This window comes from Porites lutea, chromosome 1 (genome assembly GCF_958299795.1).
Source record: "Porites lutea chromosome 1, jaPorLute2.1, whole genome shotgun sequence".
In the NCBI taxonomy this organism is placed as follows: domain Eukaryota; kingdom Metazoa; phylum Cnidaria; class Anthozoa; order Scleractinia; family Poritidae; genus Porites; species Porites lutea.
Window position 1 is genome coordinate 42,938,147 of NC_133201.1, and position 23,395 is coordinate 42,961,541.

General features: G+C 40.2%; 1 protein-coding gene across 1 annotated transcript in view; it reads right to left on the reverse strand.

Moving 5' to 3' along the window:
- LOC140951630 (cation-independent mannose-6-phosphate receptor-like) overlaps positions 1-23,395 on the reverse strand; it is a 63,170-nt gene that overhangs the window by 22,000 nt on the left and 17,775 nt on the right. The window contains exons 11-23 of the mRNA XM_073400929.1: positions 22,326-22,696; positions 21,316-21,539; positions 19,993-20,288; positions 18,591-18,870; positions 17,702-18,140; positions 16,167-16,314; positions 12,066-12,318; positions 10,597-10,874; positions 8,160-8,252; positions 6,976-7,107; positions 5,893-6,030; positions 4,596-4,781; positions 87-321 (exon numbers count right to left, since the gene is read on the reverse strand). Of these exons, the coding sequence (XP_073257030.1) occupies positions 87-321; positions 4,596-4,781; positions 5,893-6,030; positions 6,976-7,107; positions 8,160-8,252; positions 10,597-10,874; positions 12,066-12,318; positions 16,167-16,314; positions 17,702-18,140; positions 18,591-18,870; positions 19,993-20,288; positions 21,316-21,539; positions 22,326-22,696 (3,073 nt within the window). The remainder of the gene's footprint in view (positions 1-86; positions 322-4,595; positions 4,782-5,892; positions 6,031-6,975; positions 7,108-8,159; positions 8,253-10,596; positions 10,875-12,065; positions 12,319-16,166; positions 16,315-17,701; positions 18,141-18,590; positions 18,871-19,992; positions 20,289-21,315; positions 21,540-22,325; positions 22,697-23,395) is intronic.

Consider the following 23,395-nt stretch of genomic DNA (forward strand, 5'->3'; position numbering starts at 1 on the left):
TCACGTGCTCTGAAAGGGAACAAAACTAACAAGTTAAAGAGGTCTATTGCTACCCTTTCCGAGTTGACTTTGTCCTTAAGATGTACCTTTAAAGCTACAGTTTTTGCTGCAGTATGTCAGTATCAACATTCCCTCGTCTTTGTAGTAAGTCATGGCTCTATTCTTGTAAAGACCCAATGCCGTGCTTACTTTTTGGTTTCTCACTAAGCAGACACCGGCGCCGCCATCCTTGGTACAGTTGTCGCCATACCTTTTACTATTCAATTCGTCTAATCCACGACACAGAGAAATAACGAAAAACTTGGGTGCAGTTTGATCTCCCTGAAACAACAAATCAAACATTCAATGAAGCATTTATTTCAGAATTACAGGCCACCTGAGATTTGTATAGGTAATAGCATGATTTGTTGTGATATTTGGCATAAATACCACGAGTGACATTTTAAAATTGTTATACGTAATTATAGGAGCGTTAGGCGAGTGAAATTTGAGACAATTTTGAAATATCACGAGTGGTATCTATTGCTATTTATGCCAAATATCACCTACAAATCATGCTATTAATTGTTTATACTACTACCCTTAGAAGGTTTGTAATTTTCACATGTAGGTATTTCAAATTAAGCTGAAATACCAATACTCTAAGCCAATCAAATTGCAGAAATTTCTCATGTAGTAGTATAAAGAAATGTATCCTCTAAGGCTCTGTTCACACTATACTGGATAGATTTTCGTGTCAGTATAGTACACATCTATCGGATATGAGACACTCCGCAGCTTCGCTCTGTTACGAACTGGCGCCGAAATCACCTTTAAAACAGAAGCCCTTTCCGCTACGGTTTTCGTGCCGGTACAAAACCTATTTGGTCTCGTGTGAACATTGCCTAAAATTAGTTTCACGAGCTAAGATTGGTCGTAAAAAAAGATATTGGTGAACACCAAACCGATGATTGGTCCGATTTAGCAAAATCTGTTGTACAATGTGATTTAAAATTTTTAAGGCTACTGTATCGACCCGATAACTCTAAGTACGTGAATTGACTGTTAAGTTGGGCCGACAGTTCATACAAACAAATCAATTAAACGTACAGTAGTAGCAAAGAAATAAGCCATCAGATTTTAAGATTAAATTTATGAACCAGTCAGAAGCAGACAACGGACCAAACCGCTTACGAAAAAGTGACAGCAAACCTCTCTGGCTTGGGGCGGTTTGTGACGCTACTCCAAAGAACTGTTTCTATGTCATCCTATTCGCGTGAATATGAAGGTATATCTTACGAAAGACAAAGCAAAATCGCAAACAACGTCTCGTGCTAATAGGTAAAAACAAAGCTCAGGACTAAAAGGACTAGTCCTTATATTGGCAGAGAAGAAGGTAAAAAGATTTTAGCTAAACAGAAGGGCCTTTATTTAAACTACTGGGCAACTGGAAAAATGCTTTTTTTCGCCCTCCATGAATAACAGTTGCATCAACATCATCACCACTATTATCACAAAGCAGAGCAACAAAGGATAGGTCCGATTAAGCCTGTACAAATTGTAATCTGCTCATTCCCTTAAACGGTTATAGAGAGCCTGGTGTAAATAGAAATATTGCTAAAATCCGCAAGTACTTAAGCCAAGATACATGTGAAATCTTAGTCCATGCATTTATTAGTTCGAAACTTGATCACTGTAATTCCTTATTACATGGCCTTCCTAAGTATCTGTTAGCTAGACTACAGGCAGTTCAGAATGCTGCAGCTCGTGTTGTTACACTGACACCGAAGCATGTTCATATAACTCCTATTTTAATTAATCTTCATTGGTTACCAGTTGAGTTTAGAATAACTTTTAAAGTCCTTTTATTGTATACAAGGCCCTTCATGGCCTTGCACCTTCTTATATTTCTGACCTTTTGAATTTTAAAACATACTCTAGGTCATTGCGTTGTTCATGTAAAGAATATTTAGTGGTCCCAAGAAGCAGATTGAAAACATATGGAGACAGAGCTTTCTCTATTGCAGGACCTAAATTGTGGAACGATTTACCTCTAGAGATTAGGAAATGTGCTTCAGTGGCAACTTTTAAGCAATTCCTTAAAACTTTTTTATTTAAGTTAGCATATAGGTTATGAGATTCCTTTTGTTTTTAAGATGTTTTTGATTTATATAGTAGATAACTTAGGCTCTATTTGAATTATATTGTATATTGTAGATATTTTATAATTTTTTGTTTTTTTTTTGTTTTGTTTTTTTGTAATTAGGTAGCGCTTTGGACAATTATTGGATTTTAGCGCCATATAAATAAAATTATTATTATTATTTTATTATGTGTAGTGTAGCCATAACTATTTGGTTTGTTGACGGAGTCATATCATGTGAGCATTCAAATGAAACCGCTTCAGCAGTATTTTCACACGGCACTATTTATTTAGTTGGTAGTTCTAACTTTTGAGTCTGTGGATGAAATCCTATGGGGTTTATCATTCAAATGAAACCTCTTCAGCAAAACTTTCACGTGGTACTATTTATTTAGTTGGTAGTTCTAACTTCTCAGTCTGTGGTTGAAATCCTACGATGTTACCATTCAAATGAAACCTCTTCAGCAGTACTTTCATATGATACTATTTATTCAGTATGTAATTCTAACTGTTGAGTCTGTGGTTGAAATCCTATGCTGTAACCATCCAAATGAAACCTGTTCAGCACTACTTTCACATGAGCAAGGGTGGAACAGTGGTGAGAGCACTTGCCTCCCACCAATGTCGTCCAGGTTGTCCCGGGGTCGATCCCATATGTGGGTTGAGTATTTGTTGTTAATTCTCTCCTTTTCTCCAAAGTCTTTCTCCGGGTACTCCTTTTTTCCCTCAACTCAAACTTAACCAACATTTCCAAATTGAACCATGTGGGTAGATGAAGAACCGCTACACGGTATGTGGATGTGCTAACTCTAATTTCTTAATATTACCAGAAATACGTGAATCGCAGGACCTCGCGCAGCACTTGAGGGGAGCAGCAAGAGGTAGAAAGAAAGGGAAAGGAGGCAATAGGATAAGGAACATTTATATTTAACAATTATTCTTTGAAATCGAGGTGAATAGTGGCTAAATATTTACCGAGCGACGAAGTAGCGAGGTAAATATTCTTAAAGCCACTATTCACCGAGATTGAAAAGAATAATTGTTTTAGTATATACACACGAAGTGATCTCAGCAAAATCTGAGAGAAAACCATTAAAAAGTAAGATTTGATTGACAGATCAGGTCAGCTAGACACGCGAAAGTTTAAAAATAGATCTTTGTAGAATTTTCAAACATGGCAATTCACAAGCCTATCACTTCGGAAACAACAGCGTAATGACTTAAATGGAACCGCTAAAAGTTTAAATTGTTTCCTTACCTGAGAAGAAAAGAAGAGCTTTGTTGTTTTCTGTTGACTCGCCAAGTTTATAGCCGAAAAGGTTTGTTGAGTCGTTCTTTGCATGAAGTGCTGGCAAAAATGGCGATTCGGTTCCTCGAGGTAAGACGTCGTCTTCATGTAGCATTCTTTCTCCTATTTACTTGAAACGTAGAATTTCTGCAAACATTTGCTTTCAAATTTGTTTGTCATAAATAAACTTCGTTTTTGGGCCAAATTTTTCTTGTTTGGAAACGCTGAGTTCACGAAACGGCCTCTTCTAGGCGAATAAATGGGAGTTGTAAACAATCCATCGACCACAAAACTCAACTACAGTAAGTGGAAAAACGCCGTTTTGAATCCTTTGAAGTCTTTTCTTGCCTGAAAAAAGCTAACCCAAGCTAGGATTTTGTCGACTTTTAAAAGATCGTTCTCTAAAAAAATGGGGAAAAAACCGAGCTCACACATTATCCACTCGCTAGGAGGTGAATATTGTTGAATAGTCCGAGATAGCGAACCAATCAGATTGCTTAAATCACCAAGATCACTGAGTGTGTATAGAGCGGTTTTCACTTGACTGTCGTAAAACCAAAGCCAAAACCAAAACCAATCCCTTTCGACAGTCAAGTGAAAACCGCTCTATACTAATATGAAATATACGATATGTAAAGAAACAAAGCAAAACTACAATGACACAAAAAAAGAGAGAAAAAGAAAAGTAAGTAATTGAACTCTGTAGATCCTGGTCGCTGGGTCAATTCGTTAACACTACGCCACGTGGAAATGCACGACTAAATTGGACACAATAATTACTTGATTTAAAGTTTTTTCCGTAGAAATTCCGCCAGTACGCGCCGTTTAAAGTTGATCGAGTCCTATTAAACACGAATTCAAAGATATCTGTCAGGAAATATCTTTAAGCCTAATGGTCAAAATCACCTTCATTTTCTCTTAAAATTCATCGCTAAAAGCATTTATTGACTTCTGACACGGTCGCTAAAACAACCTGGCAATGTTAAGTAGCAGTGTTTTTTTTCTAACTGCTTTGTTGCTAGGCAATTTCATCTACCAACCAAACCGACAAAAATATGACCAAAGCAAGATCACACTTCGCCTTGCAAGCCTTGTGGGATTCATATGCGAGGTCTCAAATTCGGTTGCCTGGAAACCCACAAAGCACCTTGACGTCATGACGAGTCATGCTGATAACTAACGTACCACAATGTGATATTTAAAATCCCCAGTTGGAAGCCGGTTTAAGTCATAATATTCTCCCGTGCTATAGTCGTGGACTCTGCATTTATCAAGCTCTGCTTTCTGCTCATCACCGCAGGCAGCTGACGTTAACCATCTAATACGGATGATGCAACTATCCTTGGACACAGACTCTAAAACTGGATGCCCCTGAAAGCGAGGAACAGAAAGCCACATCATTTTCAATGGGTTAAAAGGGCATATCCGAGTTCCAAAAATTCTCACTTTCAAAGCGAGGCGTTAAGAAAATTAGTTTCATTTGCATGAGAGCAAAAAAATCATTTTTAAATCAATGGCTTCGCACCTTCGCCTCGTTTTGAAACAGAGGCTTGGGAAAAATGGCCTATTATGGCAGACAAAGATTTCAAAATGTTTTAGGGCCCAGTCACACCGACTTCTCCTGAAATCGCGTTTCGCTTAGCCTGCGAAAACAGCCGTTTGTCCTCGTTCCTCGCCGCTGGGGACGTTTCGCGAGAAGGAGCGTTTGCGACTCAGCGACAGAAATTCCATACTGATGACGTAAATCGATGTTTGCATAATCAATCCGGTAGTCATGGGGTTCCAAATGTAATTTTGTTCGATTTTACGTTTCTCCTGGTCGATTTTGGTAAAGTGTTGTGTTCATTTACGAACGAGCTCCAGCAAAACTCAAATGCTTCTTCCAGAGAAGACTATATTCCACAAATATTGACTGTTTTGTTATAATATTCATCGCGTTTAAATTTGACCTTTGTAGCCTTCTGACTTTTGTCTGTCATTCGTAAACAATAGCTAAAACAATGTAACTACACCGTCGACCAATCAGCGCTCCTGACCGGATTCCGGACAGATTTTCCGTCATCAGTATGGAATTTCTGTTGCTGAGTCGTTCCTCCTCTCGAAACGTCTCCGAGGAGCGAGGAGAAACGGCTGTTTTCGCAAGTAACGTTTCGTTGTGGGGAGACAACGTGAAGAAGAAATTGCCACGGGAATATAACGGGAAATTTCGAACAGCAAGAAAGGTCCATGTTGAGCGTTGAAGTAACCAATCACGGTTCATATTAATCTTTCGTGTGCGAAATCAGACCACTGGAACGAGCTCCACCGAGCCACCGTTGGGTCTCTTTCAACTTCAAGAAATGTTTTCGTTTTTGATTACATGGCCAATGAACTCAGACCTCTTAGTGGTGAGCGTAGTCTGTGATTGGCCAGTTAATGTTTAGGAGGGCCCCGTTGGGTTCGCTGCAATTTAAATACAAAGGTAAGGTTAATTTAAACTCACCAAAGAGCCGTAACTGCAGATAAACATAAAATGGACTTGCCAGTCTTCGCCAGTCTTGCAAAAAGTTTTACCCTTATACACAAGTCGCACCTCTCCCTCGCTCACTACTTCAGGTGGGTCAGTTGCAGAGCCCAAGTCCTAAAAAAAAACGATACAAAGCATTTATCTCTGTCCCCAGTTCTTCAAATGGTGGATATCGTTACGCTATTCTATTACTATTTCCTTAGCGTGAAGCACGCCTAGGGTTATTGCTACTCCCCCCTGGACTGGATGCTAGTCCATCGCAGGGTTACCCCCCCCCCCCAGTATATCGCCGGTACCCATTTATACACCTGGGGCCCGTTTCTCGAAGGTCCCGATAATTGACGGGCCGGTAAGTTGTTGCCGTTTACATTAAAGACCGCGGTTTCAGTAGTTTTGCATCTAACATGATAAAACTGTCAGTTAATGAAACAAAATGGAGTAGTTTTCTAGCCAGGACCCGCGCTCTTATTCTTTTTATTTCTATTTGAATATTTGATTTCGGGCCCGTAAAGTTACCGGGACTTTCGAGAAACGGGCCCCTGGGCCCAGTTGTTCGAAGGTCGGTTAGAGCTTAACCCGGGGTTAAATTTAACCCGAGTTTCTTGTTCTTGTGTTCTAGAGCATTTTCTCGGAAAATTTTCTCTGTTATTTTTAGAGCTTCCAATCATCAACTTGTAGACAAAAAGAACTAAAACTGAAATGCTTTTTAAGCTTTCAAATCTGAATTCAAATCTCGCACTAACTCTGGGTTATCTTGACCCAGCTTCAAACAACTCGGCCCAGCAGTATATCGCCGTTACCCATTTATACACCTAGGTGAAGAGAGACAAAGTGGGGTAAAGTTCCTTGTGAATGTCTAAGAAAACGACGTGAGGAGCGAGGTTTGAACTCCGAACCTCAGGATCCGGAGTTCGAGGTGTTAACCGCTCGGCCACACACGCCTCCACGAGGAGAAAAGAAAGAACGCTAAGAAATGTGTTCCGTTTGCGGTTGTCTTTTCGCTAGTAGTGGCTATCAGAAAGTCCAGACGAGGATTTATGCTCTACTGTTGTTACTAACCCAAGGAGGGTCTCCAATACCACAAGCCCAGGCTTCTGCCTTACAGGACGTGCCGGGCATGGGCAACAGGGGACGACACAAATTCACATAAATAGTGTGTTGAGGATCCTTAACGCCTCCTTCTGTGGTCACCTGCACGAAAGAAAATAAAGGAAAATGTAAATTTTTCAATAACTGAGAGATTTCTCTCGCGCGCTGATTGGTCGACAGCTATGGTCGGTAAGGTATGTAAGCATGAAACTAAGAGGGTTTATAAGAGCACAAAAAGCTCACTGAAGTAAAAAACTTTATAGGTCTGACCACGTGAGCATTATGACGTGCTTCAAAAATTCAAAAGCTTACTGAAGATGGAGTAAATTAAATAAGATAAGAATGCACTCAAGTTTGATGACAAAATAAACAACAACGGCTCAGCCACTTGTTTCCACTGTTTTTATGTCACTCGAATCGGTTTTCAAACGTTTTTTAAAACTACAACTCGACTACACCTTGAGGACTTTGAAATCCAGAAAATTAAAAGAAGTAAGAACAAATCGTCGCCGCCCGGTTAGCTCAATTGGATAAGCGCCCGTCTGCCGAGCGGGAGGCCGCTAATTCAAACCTTGGCCGGACCAACATTCAGGGTCTAGATAATTGAGAAGAAAGCGCTATCTTTGTAAAAACATTTGCAAACGGTTAGACTTTCTAGTCTTCTCGAACAAGGATGATAAATCGTTGACCGCGTCTCACAACCTTTGCACGTATAATTTCTGGGGACGTTAAAGATCCCACGTACTGTGCGTATCTCTCATTAGTGAACTTACGCAACAGGAGGGGAGAGGAAAGAAGACGGCAAACCTTGCGTGACAAGCGTGACAATAATTTTGCTTGAAATAACTTTTCGCCAAACTTCCCTTTCTTTTAAACAGATCTTTTGGTAAAAGACCAGAAAACATTGATGTTAGTCAAGATCACGACAAAACACCCAAGTTATAGACTTGTCACGTTCGTCACGCACAAGCGATTTGCCGTCCTATTCTTCCTGCCGTCCTGTTGCGTAAACTCACTATTGGGGTAGGGACTGTTACGCCCCCGCATTAAGGCACCGCGCGCTGTTGGGTTGACCCTGCCAAGAATTGATGAAACTACGTAAATAGGTCCATCAGAAGATGGAAAGTTTGTTATCAAAGTTACCGTCCTCTTACCAGCCAATTGGCATCAGATCGCATGAGTCTTCCAAGGCTGTACTTCACTGTTCTGCTACCATCTTTACTCTTCGTTATAGCTGCGCATTCATACTGAAATTGCGTATAAGAAAAATGAACGTACGAGATTCGTATATTTGAACGCGGAATGAAGATTTTTAAAAGGAAAACGATCCTCGCAAATATAAACAACTAACGCTTGGACCGATTTCCAGCCCGTGACCCTGCGATATAGGTGCAGGTTTCATAACATCTACTCAATTTGTTTATAAAACGGCGAGGATCTTACTTCTGTTAAAAAGACACATTAAAGGTGAATATATAAATGATTTAGATGGAGACACATCCCAGCCACTCAAGGATGAAATGAAACAACAAGATCGACCCGCGTGCAATGTTGCCTCAGGGATTCGACAGGGTTCATACAAAAATTGCAACCATTTTTCAAGGACTTTTCAAGGACCACCTACTAGGAATATAATTTCATACAAAAATGCACATTCCCAGTCTATTTTAGTAAGTATTCAAGGCTTGAACTGTTTGCTTCACCAACTTCTCTACATTTTTCAGTTCACGTGTCTTAAACTGGTAGTTAATTATTGCATGAAACATAGATCACTTTATGTAAATAACCTTTAACCTTTAACGGTTAAGGGCACGTTTACAAAATTAAGGCGATGAAAATATGGATAAATGCGAAAAATCATGAATATAAGGAATAGCTGTTTTCAACAAATGGTCTCAATAAATATAGTAAGCCAATGTTAAGACCATTTGCTACTACCCGCTGTTACTTTAGAACCTCTTAACTAGACGTAAGGCCGACACCATGTACTTTAAAAGAGAAAAAGTCAGCCTTCTCTCCCCCCGCCCCCAATAAAAAATGTTTGCCTCTGCTCAAGCCACCGGTAGGGAACAAAAAACGTTCAAATTTTGGTTGGGGTGTGGGAGGGGCCCAGATTGTTTTTTAATGCACTTTTCCATTACTGTCAGACCCTTGTCATGTTGCTTTTGGTGTGCCGCAAGGTTCAATCCTTGGACCATTGTTGTTTGTGCTGTTCATCAGTGATTTACCTACTGCTATCAGCAAATGTAATATATTATTATACGCCGATGATGCTGTTGTTTTTGCAGCCCACAAGGACATTAAAATCTTGGAGGAAACTTTGAATGCCGAACTAGATGAAGTGAATAAATGGACTCTCAGTAATTTTCTTTTTATCAACAAAAGAAAAACAGAATTTGTAATTTTTTGAACTGATGCTAGGCTTTCTAAAGCTACTGACACAGTAGTTATCAAAATAGGTGATTATGAAATTAATAGAAATTATGATTTTAAGTATTTCGGCATCGTTCTGGACGATAGTCTTACGTGGAAAGACCATGTTCGTTATGTTATTTCTAAGGTTGGTAAAAGAGTTGGTGTCTTAGGGCGCCTTAGAAGGAATATCACTATACATGCAGCTTTCGAGATGTATAATTCATTAATTTTGCCCATTTTTGATTATTGCGATGTTGTTTGGTCCAGCTACAATAAAGCAGATATGGAAAGTCTTGAATCTTTGCAAAGGCGGGCCTCGAAAATTATAGTTAAATCTAAATGTGGTACAACATCCACCGACTATCTTAAATTTCAGAGTTTAGAAGATCGCCGTAACGCTCATATTTTAGGTTTAGTGAAGAGGTGTTTAAATAATAATGTACCACAGTTTTTAAAGAATTATTTTAAGTTGAATAAGGAAGTTATTTCAAGAGAAACAAGAAGAAGCAATTTTATATACGTTCCTGCAGTAAGAACTGAGACCGCCAAGAAAAGTTTTTATTATAATGGCTCAGTTGTGTATAATAATTATTTAGTAAATAAGAATTAGTTTTAATTGTTATACTGTACTATTATTAACTTATAGTTACTTAGTTTCTTATTATTTATTTTGAACTTTTTTATTAGTCTTAATTTAGGGCTCCTATTGATAACAGATATACTTTTAAGTATTCTGAAGGGATTACCCTAGTTAAATAAAGATTTACTATTATAAACATGTTATTATTTTCAATAAATGGAAGAGCAGGTCACTGATTTGGAAGAGGAGGTCATTATTACAAACAATAACCTACTGTTCCAGTTCAGTGTCCAAAATAAAGACCTGCTGGTTCTAAAACAATGGAAAAGTACCTGGCCCCGGTTGTTCAACGTTGGATCGCGCTATCCGCCGGATAAATAACTATCCAGCGGATAAGTATTACGGAAATCAATTACGCTTTCCGCTGGATAGAGATTTATCCGGTGAATAGCGCTAACCAACGTTTGAACAACCGGGGCCTGGTGTGTAGAAAGTACACCCTCAATTGTCCCTACTCGATGCTGCAATGTTGTCGCCGATTGTGCGTCGTACTAGGTGAGAATTTGAATAATAAAGCTCCTATTTGGTTCACCAACCTGTCTTTCGCAAACCACTGGAGTGTGCCACATAATGTAATATGTACAGTCATCCTCGGATATGAACACAGGTTGGCCGAAATCATCCCTGTTGCCATAACCTGAGCTGCACACAAAGGAGATGATGGTTTGTCGCTTCCTCTTTACGTGATGACAAACATCGCCGCCGCTTAAGTTTAAGAACAAAACGCCATCATCAAAATGAAGGCGTTTGTTGGACAAACCAGCACTGAACTGCCGTGTACCAACTTGGCAGACACCAGAATTTGACTTACAACCTGCAAAACAATTCAATCAACGTTACCACTTAAGGTGACTCGACCGAGTTTTTTTTAGGGGGTACCATCCTACTTTGAAGCTCTCTGGTATCCCCACCTTTACTTTTATCGTAAGTCTAACAAATAGAATCGATAACATATAGATCAATCTACAATATAACATAAAATTTTTGGCGATTTTGGTGAAACTCTGTTCAGCGCAAGGCACTAATGCGCACTATGTGTAGCCGAGAGATTTTCACGAAAAAATGCCGGCAACAGCAGATTTTCGACTCAAACCTCAAAGGGGCGTGGCATTATAACCACGTGACATTTACTCCGATCGCCAAAAATTTTATGTTATATTGTAGATTGATCTATATGTTATCCATTCTATGTGTTAGACTTACGATAAAAGTAAAGGTGGGGATACCAGAGAGCTTCAAAGTAGGATGGTACCCCCCCAAAAAAAACTGGGTCGAGTCACCTTAATACTGAGGGAACAGTTTTAGGGGCTAGGTCACCAGGACATTCCTATTTTAGGTCAATTCTGTGCTGACTTTATCAGTTAGTTCTTTTAGCCACACACAAAATGTTTGTGTAGAGCTAAAAAGATATCACAAATTTCATCAGGGAGCACCGGGCATGGCATTAAAAGTTGAAAAAGTTGGCCGAACTTTTTAAAGTTTCAGTCCATGTCCATCCTTATCATCCAAGCAAGCGCCTCAAAACAAGGCAAATTTGTGTCGACGACGACGACGACGACGATGAATGCAATCTCGAAAAAACCCTCCTTATTAATAACACAAGAAACCCAATAATGCACAGAACACCCAACACAAATTAGGGGTTGCGTTCTCGTACCTCGAACGCAATTAATAATAAATTGGAAAGAACTAAGGAGCATCCGCTTAATCGTGAACCTGTCCCTTTAAATAACAAAACAGGACTATTATTTTTAGAATTCAATTGATTCGAAGACAAATTTTAGGTTTTCAAAACCCCTTTTAAACCAAACATAAGAACGGTCACACAGTCCACGATAGATTAGTTTCTTGTAACAGTCTTGACTCCATACCACGGATTCGAAAAGAGTAAGCATTGCTAGCGGTAACTCTGTTCCAGACTATTTTGACATCAGCAAGAACAGTAATATTAAAAATGTTTCCAACCCAGTGATAACACTGAACCGCAACATACATATGAACTGACCTCGGAAGTTAAGAAGTGGACCGCAGACATTCACGTAGTAAGTGAGGTTCGTCTTCCCATCTCGCACAACATAGTCCTTTTTTGTGTTCCTCAAAACATTCAAATCAAACTCCACGTTTGTTTGAGGGTTAACTGCGATACAGTTGTCGGAAACAGTATCTTCCTTAACATTGACTGGGCATGCTGCGCTGGTAACCCAAAGGAATTCATACAGACAAGTCTGATCGGATTTTCTCACAAACATTGGTCGGCCCTGTAAACAAGAAAGCTGCGTTAAATATTTGTTATTTTCACTTTGACGAGACAATTGAGCTGTGAATCATCGGGGAAGGGGGGGGGGGAGTTCACAAAAACGTTATATTATTAACAACCAAAGGGCTGCGGAAGAGTAAAGAGATTGGTTTATGTAGCTAGCATTTCGAGAAACCGTACCAGCTACCCCCCTCCCCCCCCCCCCCCCCCCGCCTCGCGAGAAAGGATATTTAAATCACAAACTGACATATTTGTACCCATTGCTTTATTTGACAGGTAAGGTAAAATATTTGCGTCCGATCTGTATGGGTTTTACAACCGCTCGCCGATGAAAAAGCTCATACAGAGCGGATGAAAATAACGTATTTCCTCGAATAATAGCCGTCCATCGATTAATCGCCCCCATTTGACGGAAACCAAGATTTTATAGTGTATACCGTAAAATTCCACGTTAAAGCCCTGGGTTTATACAACTTCATAAACGGTTTTGGGTGGGCTTGTAAACGGAGGGGGTATATCCGGATATCCGGGGGAGGCATATAAGCGAAATAAGAAACATGTTTCAGAACGAGTAAAGCAAACACAGCATTACATTTAGAGTTACATTTATAATACAGTTATTGTAAGTCACAATAAACGGAGAACGCACTTATACGTTAGATGGGCTTCTAAACGGGGTGGCTTATATCCCACATAAAATTTTCGTTAGCAAATGGATGGGCTTATAGACAAGACAAGACAAGACAATGCTTTATTTGGAGTCTTATACAGTCCTATGTACATATCGACTTTATCCAAATAATTTAAAATCATAACACAAATTGCACACTAGTGGAACTATAATCAGTGTTAACCTAAAGAACTAATGATCTTCTTTTCTCATAGCAGTCGAGTACGTATTTTGCACTTAATTTTTGCACTGGTTTGTTCTTGCTCGGAGCGTTTATTAACAACAGAAAAACATCATCTGGTGCCATTCTGTTTACTGATATTCTGTATTCTTTGTTTAAGTATTCAAATAAAGTACTTCTTTTTTCTCGATACGCAGGGCACAGAGTTAAAAAGTGCATTTCATCTTCTACGTCTTTTTTTGCAGATAAGACAGATCCTCTCTTCCGGTCCTCTTGTATCCAGAGGGGCGTAAAACTGGGGGGGGGGGGGGGGGGGGGCTTTAACGTAGGATTTTACGGAATGCGTTATTGGCCACGCGTGAGGTCAATATGGCTGGATTCTACTGTAAACAGGTTTTTCCTCTCGTGTTAGGTGTTTCGCAAACCAGAGCGTTCTCCATTCTTGGTGTTACTTTCCAGGAAGATTGCCGATTTACTACACATCTACGCAATAAGCTAAAAACATTTAATGCCTTTTTATACTGAGATCGTTAAGGAAGGAGGGTTATACTCAGACAGAATTAGACTAGCTGTTTCAAAGTCTAGTAATCCCTAATTTGACCTATGGTCTATCGGTCTACGCTGCTGTTAATGCAGAGCTTACGACTGTACAGTGTTTCCTGAGCCTGGTTGCAAAAAACATGCACTTAAGTGCTCACTTAAGGAGGTCACTTACGAATCCGTTATGGGTACACTTACGGGTGTTGCATGGTACACACTTAGCACTCTCGTAAGTTTCTGTTTTACGTGATAACTTACGAGCGCAGTTAGGCCCTGTTTACATGGAGGTGGGGGACCCCAGGTAGGTGAGGTAACCCGCTTAGGTGGGTTTAAAAATAAACCCTCCTTAACATGCAATCTTACAACCCCGCCATCCCGGGGTGCACTTTCTCAAGATTATTGAATGGTCGCTAAGCACGTACACAAGAAATATGCTGGCAAACCACGTGTTTTGGCGATTAATGCTCTTCTACACTCACTTGCTACTCTTGCTGCAACCTTCAGTGCTGTGGCTTTCTATTGTTTCCTTTAATAATTATGCAAAACCACCGCCAAAGTGAATTTTCCGCGAATTTGATGTATCACGAATCGGACCCCGGCTAGACGGGTTACCCCACCTTGAACGTTTAGATGGCAAAATTTGACCCCGGCTGAGAGGGTTACCCGGTCTGGCAGACCGGGCTACCCGCCTTGGCGGGTCACCCCACCTATCATGTAAACGTGATCAAATTAAAATGAGAGATCATATGGACAGGTGGGTTACCCCACCTAAGCGGGTTACCTCACCTACCTGGGGTCCCCCACCTTCATGTAAACAGGCCCTGAAGGGTGCACGTAACCTTTTCATGATACTTTATCAATGACCCACTCTTTGTTTTACTTTTTTGACCAAAGGTGAGTGTAAAGAGAGTGTCTAGAGTGAAAGGTAGTTTTTCTCAGATAAAGTTTTATATCAGCAGATGAACGTGTTTCACCTAATAATATCATAGGTGACGAATTACTCCTTAATTTTTGGCGCGAAATTTCAGCGTTAATTTGTAATTTCACATGTGAAATTTCAAAACTGCCATGGCAACCCTTCCGTACGTCCCAGTGTCAAGATGGCGACGAAGTTTTAAAATGCCGTGAATGAAGATGTCAGGGCACAAAAAGACGCTTTAGAAAACCTGAACACACAAGAGAACATCAAGAAGGATTCTAACAGGTATTTTGCGAAAAAGGCTGAAAAATTCTGAACTTTATGAGCCAAATTAAAGTCTAAACATTTGAGAGAGTGGAGTTCTCGATCGATACGATCCAGGATAAACATGTCAAAAATCCAAGATTGCTAACGTGATTCGCCACCCATGATATTAATAGGTAATAAAATGATATACTCGTGAAATTAGGGAATAATTTCACTTGCGTTTTGTCCAAATCCTAATAATTTCCCAAGCCTCCAAATTATTAAGATTTGGACAAAACGCGCGTGAAATTATTCCCTAATTTCACTCGTCACCATTTGATTACACAAAAAAAAAATGCGGTTAACAAAGTGCATTAGAACGGAATTACGGAAAGAAAAGACTTTTTTCACTTCTCAGTAAAAGATCTCTTTAACTTTAGTAAAAACAGTAAGGATACGGGACCTCCCGTAAATTTACGTTCTATTTTTCCCGTAAATAAAGTTTCATGCAATACCCGAAATTTCCGTTGCTTAAACGACTCTTAAGTGAACACTTGCGAAAATCGTAAGTGGAGCCACATAACTGAGTTAATTCTTTAGTTGGACCACTTCATTTGAGGGACCAAAGGGAGAAATCACGAGCGGGCAAGATTGGTCCATTTTGTCTGGTCCAGTAGTAGATTAAAACACAAGATTTGCTTCATCCTGCTAGCTTGCGGAACCAGCCTGCCATATAACTAAGGGAAGTAATCTATGATATTGTGGAATCTCACTCAAGTTATGTATGTACATACATGTACTACTTTCAAGAGCTTTTTAAAGCAAAACTTGAGTTTTCCCCAAAGAGGGGCATTTAGGCGCAATTTTCGTTTACAGCTTTCCAAAGAAAAAAATGGCAAATGCCCGAAAAGTGCCCGGGCGGGGGGATGGGCACGCTTGGAATTGAATGAATGAGTAAAAACGGCATTTATCATTCAATAATAATAATAATAATAATGAAAATTTTTCTTCCATTATTTGCCGAAAGCCCACCACGTACCCTGCAAATAACTGCCTACAACTGATAATGTTCTGCTCATGGGCAATGTCGTCCAACCGTGTTTGGCTGCAAATAATATTCTGCCCATGCGTAAATGAAACCACGCTTTTCTCCTTCTTGCCTTGCTCTTGCGTGAAAATGGCAGATTGCTTCGCGAATAATCAAAAAACAAACTCGGTGATCGAATGATAAAACCACTGCCAAATCACGGTATTTTGCTCAACCTCGTACAATAATTGTAAATTATTCCTTACCTGTTTGATTCCACATTGCATATGTATTTGAGAAGAATATTTCTTTCCACTATTACCGCAGTCGTCTCCATCTTCATACTTCAAATAGATGTTGCTTCCTTCTTTCACTGGTCCACGTTTGATGCTTCCCAGGTTGTACGCTTTACCACTAAAAATTGAAAAAAGTCGTTGACAATCATTCAATAAAACAAATTATTGTTATAGCTGAGGGGCTAAAATAAGTCACCGTTTTTTTTCTGTTTGTATTTTGTTGTTGTTGTTATTGTTGTTTTTGCTTTGTTTTTTTTGTTTTTTCGTTGACCTCTGTTTACCCCTTAGCTACGAACTTTAAATGTTCAAAGGACAACAGGCAATGCTCGAAGGTGATTCTCGCGCAGTAATATTAATCTAGTCAATAAATATAAATCGAGGTCGAAGTTTACCCGAATGCTATCCGTTTTAAGCTTGTACAGTCCTATCCATGCATACCAGCCAGACTCTGCCGTCAATAAAAAATTACAACGAAGTTGCACCCCTATTTCACGATACTCAAGTCTATAGGTTTCTCGCAAAAATCGTCTTTTCAAGTGCTTTAAAACAGGCGGCAACATGTTACTAATTCAAACTTGCAAGCAATGAATTCTGCAAGTTCTACTGAGAAAATTGAATGGTTGCCTTTCATTAGCACCAAAAATATTCCTTGGATCTGTTTGTTGACTTCCAACGATCTGCCGTCGTCAATATCTTCACTATTTCACGGGATGTTTAACATTTCACGATATCTGTAAACAAATGAGATGATTTTCCGGACCAAAATGTTCTCATCATCAATTTTACGACCCTATAAATGGCTTTCAGAAAATAGGATTCCCTGAATTAACCGAGACTTTGGGGAGAAATAAGCCTATCCCTAACTTTCTGTAAAACTGTTTTTCATAGACTCTTCTCCGACTATGGCAATCTCACATTGCTCTAAAAAAAATGAAACAATGCACTTTATTACATAGCCTGCGTGCAGACGATAACTAAACTCTGATTAGTACCGTCTGCGAAGCAGCGCAGAGATCCTTGTTCTGGACCCCCAACGGACTCAACGAATTACCGGAAGTACGTTTTGAATTTCCCTTCAACCTGATTGGCGATCACGACAAACAAAACAAAGGCCTTTTTTAACTGGCCAATCGTGGCGCGTACTCAAATCTGGGTACACAGAACAAGGATTTCGGCGCTGTTTCGCAGACGGAGTTAACCAGAGTTTAATTTCGTCTGCGCGCAGGCTATTTATTGCACGAAAGTGCTAATTGGGGGACACTATTTTACGTCTCTTACTGGAGACGGGACCGCCATTTTACGTGGTCATCCGATCCACGCGAAGGTCTAGCCGCTGGCAGGGCAAAGGGAGTACCTTCATTTCTCAGTTATTTTAAGACCCTGAGTAATGGTCCAGCCCTGGAAATCGAACGCGCGACCTCCAAATCTGCAGTCAAGCGCTCTACCGACTGAAATAATTCTACCGCGGACAAAAAAACTGTAAAGAAAGAATTTTTTGTACATACCCTTTAACCATACAAATGCCGGCTGTAGGAGGACAACGTACAGCCCCTCCATTTAACAACACTGTTCGGCAAACATTAATAAAGTACGACGAGCCATCACAAGAAAAAGGGCTGGTACATTGTGCTTGCCAGTTGTTTGTAGTCCTGGACAATGACGAGTAGTCATACTGACTATCATCACCTTTGCCATTCGAAATCCGAATACTACACTGTACTCTAATCATAGGTCTGCAAGCATAAGGAGTTGGCCAGTGACACTCGTAGGTATCGTCTGACTTGCTCTCACACTTTGGGCGAGTTTCGCTTCCTTTTTTTTCTTGTTCACATTCAAAGATGAAGTTAACAGATGGTCCGGGGGGTTTACCATACGTCATGTTTATCTGACCACTGAAGTACGTCAGGTGATTACTCGAGCTGACGGATTTGGGAGGTTTGCCATCTGTGGATAATTTGTAAGAGAAAATGGTATATAAAGTTATTGAAGAAAGTAGTGAGCTCGGGATAACAATAAAGTCAAGGAAGGAGGAGATAAAAAAAAATACAAATAAAGCAAGTTTATAGGTCAACTGACTGAAAATTATAGCCAGGACAAACAAACGGACTTAAGGTTTTAGTAAGATTCAAAGTTTTTCCTACTTGATAAGAATTTAAGACCTATGTTCAAGTTTGGAACATTTTGCGCGCAACTAGGAAAAGAATCTTACTTTATTTTAGTTCTTCAGTGTCGTGTATATGGCTGGCAATCATGCTAAGTCTGAAAAAAACTCTCGAAAGTACACCCTTTTCAGGGTGAATTACCGAAAGTTGCTTTTTAAAGGGGCGATTCCTCCATTGCATGGCCAGATTTGCTATACTCAGGTATACAAAGACTACAACCTAATTCACTCACCTTTGATAATACACGCACCGCTACCTTTTTTACACTGATCTGGCTTAACTAATCGGCTGCAGACATTAAGAATGATCCTCACGCCAGATACCCCACTGACATTCACACTGTAATCTTTACTTGCATTGTACAGCCTACTCAAGTCGAACATGTAGCCATACTGCTTGTCTTCCACAGTACAGTTGTCCCCTTCTGCTACGGTAAGTGCACAAGCACTGGGTGTTTGCCAAGTAAAAAGGTATTCACATTCCAAGGATTCAGCCACGAAAATGGGAGAGCCCTGCAATAACAAAAGGGATAAAAACTGATAAGAGATAAGACATGTTGATTTAGAAGCCAAAATATTTAGAATTCGCTTTAAGGTGGATAAACTCTCTCCGTCGCAGAGGCCTCCACTGGGTATTTAGGCTTTGATATATTGTGCAAGCATAATTTTTGGCACAATTCGTCACGATGAGCATAATTTTCACCTATTTTCGAAAAAAGCATTGTCAGCATAATTTGCACTTGCTCTGCAGCACAAAAGTGTCATCATGAAACCAATTATTTTGGCAAGAGACTAAAGTTACAGGGAAAAAAAAATCAATTTTATTGTTTTATCCTAACGATGTTTTGGACAAAAGGAAACTGAAATTCCCACAAGTATAAGACAACATTCTCTATTTTAGAGCCGCAGTTAGGACAGTTAGCCGTAATTACGACAAAGGACGAAATGCAAGGTCAGGGTTCTATCTAGGGTAGTTGAGGGGTAGAGCCCCCCCCCCAGCACACACACAATGCCTAGATTCCCCCAAAAAAGTATTATCATCACGGTATATAAGTAACTATTATAGAGTGTTTTCACATGACGTCACGTCAGCCATATTGGTGTCCCAAAACAATGAAACGGCGGCCGTGTTGGTGTCCCAAACCAATCCTGTGGGAAATGAACTCTTTTCTTATGCAAATGATTTCTTTTTTTCCAAAACATTTGCATAGATGCTGGCCACGTGAGTGAAAACACTCTATAGAGTGTTTTCACATGACGTCACGGCGGCCATATTGGTGTCCCAAAACAATGAAACGGCGGCCATGTTGGTGTCCCAAACCAATCCTCTGGGAGTTGAACTCTTTTCTTATGCAAACGTTTTCTTTTGTTCCAATAAATTTGCATAAATGCTGGCCACGTGAGTGAAAACACTCTATAGCAGAAAAATCATCCAGACGCGACGAGGTTGAGATTGCATCTCAACGCATATTCATTTCAAAACATTTCCATGGGGGCAAGCCCCTGCACCCCGCTAGGAAGCTAGGGTCACTAGTAGGAAAGCATTTAGGAGTAAAAACTTCATTCTGGAACGAAACTCATTAAGGAATGAAAGTCATTCCGGTATCATATAAATAGCCCCTAAATTAATCTTACCGGTGTGTTTGAGCAAGAGAAAACAATTCTAATGCTCCTGTTATACTTATGATGGCATTCACTTCCCCCAGAGTACAGCAACGTCAAGTCGCCGTTGTTCGTAATTTGGGGATCACTTTGAACGTATCCCAAATTGAAGCCTATGCCCGATTGATGGTCTATCTGGCAAGCACCTATGGAGCCTCCGGGGCATTTGACAAGTTCGTTAGAGGAGTTTATGTTCACAGAACGGCAAACGTTGATAAAGTAATGAAGATGTTTGTCTTCTGATCTGGAGTCAACGGCTTCCCAGTTACCTAGAAGAAGAAAAGTCAATATTTTAAGTAGCCTGCGTTGCAGACGTAATTTAACTTCGGTTAGTGACGTCTGCGAAACAGGGACAAGATCCTTGTTCCGGGCCCTCAAAGGACTCAACGAATTACCGGAAGGGCGTTTCATCCTGATTGGCAAATCAACAATGGCTTTTTTTGACAGACCAATCAAGGCGCGTACTCAAATCCTGGTACAAAGGTGTTGGCCCAGAACAAGGGATTCGACGCTGTTTCGCAGACGGACTTAAATTTCACAAAAATCTAAGACATTGGAGCTCAGGTTTTTGAAAAGAGAGTAGCAAAAATTCAGGCTGATGTTTATATTACGTTATGCTACTTAGGAAAACAACTTGGAGACACCGTTTATGGTTGAGTGTTCCTTTAGTACTCTATCAAGTGATAGTTCATAATTCTAGTGGTTTTCTCAAGACTCTGAAAGTACTGACCCTTTAGTTTAAGAGGGCTTTTTGGGGCCGAATATTCAAACAAAGTAGGGTCGATGTGTAACAAACCTGGGCAAACAATTATTTTCAATTATTTTCATATTGGCCAGTACTATGTGTATCCGCTTAACATTTGTCACTTATGAGCTTTTTCAGGTTAAAGGCATGAGGGGAAGAGGAGAAAAAATATTTGCCTGCTAGAAACAACCTACTCAGGAAGAAATCTAGTGGTCTATTGTCTGTCCTAAGCTATGGTCTAAGCAAAAGGAGGCTCTCATGTCCGATTAGATTCTAATAAATGAATACAGATTACTTACTTTATCGATGCGTGGGTTTTCTGGAACCAAGAAATTTTCGGAGCCGCTCGGGTAGGCAGGCGGTCGGATCTTCCGAGAATTTTCGGAATATCGGACGGTCTGTCCCCCGCAATTTCTCGATTCCAGACTTCGCACCAACTGCCTGCAAATTCAAAATCGCCGCCACAAGAAAACACAACCATGCATCGATAAAGTAAGGGATCTTTTTTGCTCTACGTCTGTCTCGGATGCTCTTTACAGTACTTTTCTTACCAGCAATAAGACCCAAGGGTGTCAGGTCATATGTTAAATTTCCCTTTCGTACAAAGCACTCCACGGCAGATGCAGGACAAACTAACGAGGTCTGAAAGTCAAAGAAGTACTTGTTTCCAAGCTGATTCGTGAACTGGGGCTCTCCAAGCGGCTTTTTATGGTTGCAGTAGAATTTGATGTGTACCTCTCTCTGTTGTCCAGTAGCTTCAAAATTGTCCCCTTCCCTGAAAATAAATTTTTCAAATTGATGCTGTCCATACAACATTGTGGAGCTACCACCAGCATCTATATCATTGTTACCCCCAACGATCTTAAGACCGACTTGACCAATGGCAGAGCGGCGACATGGCGGGAAATTAAGCACTGAAAGTCGCGTTTAGTCCTTTCCGCGCGCTTTCCTGTTCCCACCTGACACTGCGCTGCCTCGACTGAATCTGCTTATCGGGCTACGTCAGCAGGCCCGGTACGTTGTCGTCGTTTTCGCTTTTCTATTAACAAAAGTACGGTCTCGAGGCTCTTTGGAACCAACAATCAAAAGCTTACTGCTTTTTATGACACTGACCAGTCAAGCATCGTCTTCGTTTCAGTGTGTGCGGTGACTGGAGCGGCCTGGAAAGCGGGAAAGGTCTGTCGAGCCCTATTAAAGCAACAGGTCTACCCACAACGTGTTCCCGGTGAACTTACTTAATAGTGGAACACATTTTACCGCCGCTACAAACACTACAACGTTCTAAAAAGAATGTACTAATCGCCGACCGGTAGATCGTCCGACGGTAAACGTACTGACCTTCTTACGAAGTTGAACTCGACTGGGTTAAGACCCTAACCCTACTAGCGGTAAAGACCTGAGATGGCCTCTACCGTTTAGGTTCCAACATGTCGGAACACAATCGTAGACCGAATACCGGCGACTATGTAGCTAGTAAGTGGGCGTAACATGAGAGGCTTATTAAGCATGATCATTGGGTTAAGACTTCAAACAAGCAAATAACAAAAACACCAAAACTTACTTATACACCAGTGTAACAATTTCACCCTTGTATTCCAGCCTTTTGTTAAACTTGCCCAAAACGATCTTGGTACCATTTTCATTCGTCAAACAAGCTCCTATGCCCTTTTTCCCTTTGCAATCCGACACCGCACCGCAAATATTAAGCTCAAACTTCCCTCTTCCCTCGCCATCCGTTAACGATCCATTGTAGACGCCTTTGTTTGGGTCCTTCATCAGCGGCAGCAGGTTGAAGGTTGTATCAGATTTAGGATCTTTCACGAAACAGTAATCACCGACAACGTTGACAATCTTGCACGCAGCTGCTGTTTGCCATTCAAATTTGTATGTGCATCCATGATCCTCTTTTTCAATAAACTTAGGAGGCGAGGACTGTAGAGAGAACAGAAAAGTTTAGTTGAAATCAATGAGCAATTTCAAACATACAGAATTTTTTTCATCCATGCATTTATTACTGCAATTAAAAGAATTCGGACGAAAGTGTCTTTGTGATTTATTTGAATTTAAACATACAATGTTTTTGTTGTTGTTGTTTTCAGAAAAAGTTAGCTATATTCTAGACTTTTAATGTCCTATTTTCATTGGAAGGTTAATAATTCTACTTTTTTTATTCATCAGTGTGTCACGGTAATATCGACTTTATATCTAACCAAAACAAGTTAGTGGTGAAAAATTAGTGTCGATTCGACATGGGGATTGGGCCGGAAGGCTTCTACTAAAGGTAGTCTGTAAAACAGAGATAGAGAAATCGGGGAACAGAGAATAGGGATTAAAGGATTCACGCACATCAAGATTTCATGTTTTGTAGATTCCAAGTTCCCTCGTTCCCTGTTCCCCATCCCCCATTCTCTCAGTTTCCCGTTTTCAATTTTTAAAAATAGCTGCTAACTCATCCGAAAGCTGTATTGAAACACCTTTAGCAAGCAAGGTCAATGCAATTAAAATTATAGCGTCAAATCATACTTTGCTTTTCACCCTAATTATGTTAACAATAATATTATAAATGAATGACTTGTTTATTGACTCATTTTGCAGCTTGGAGCTGAATTGCAGGTACGGGTCAGTTACCTA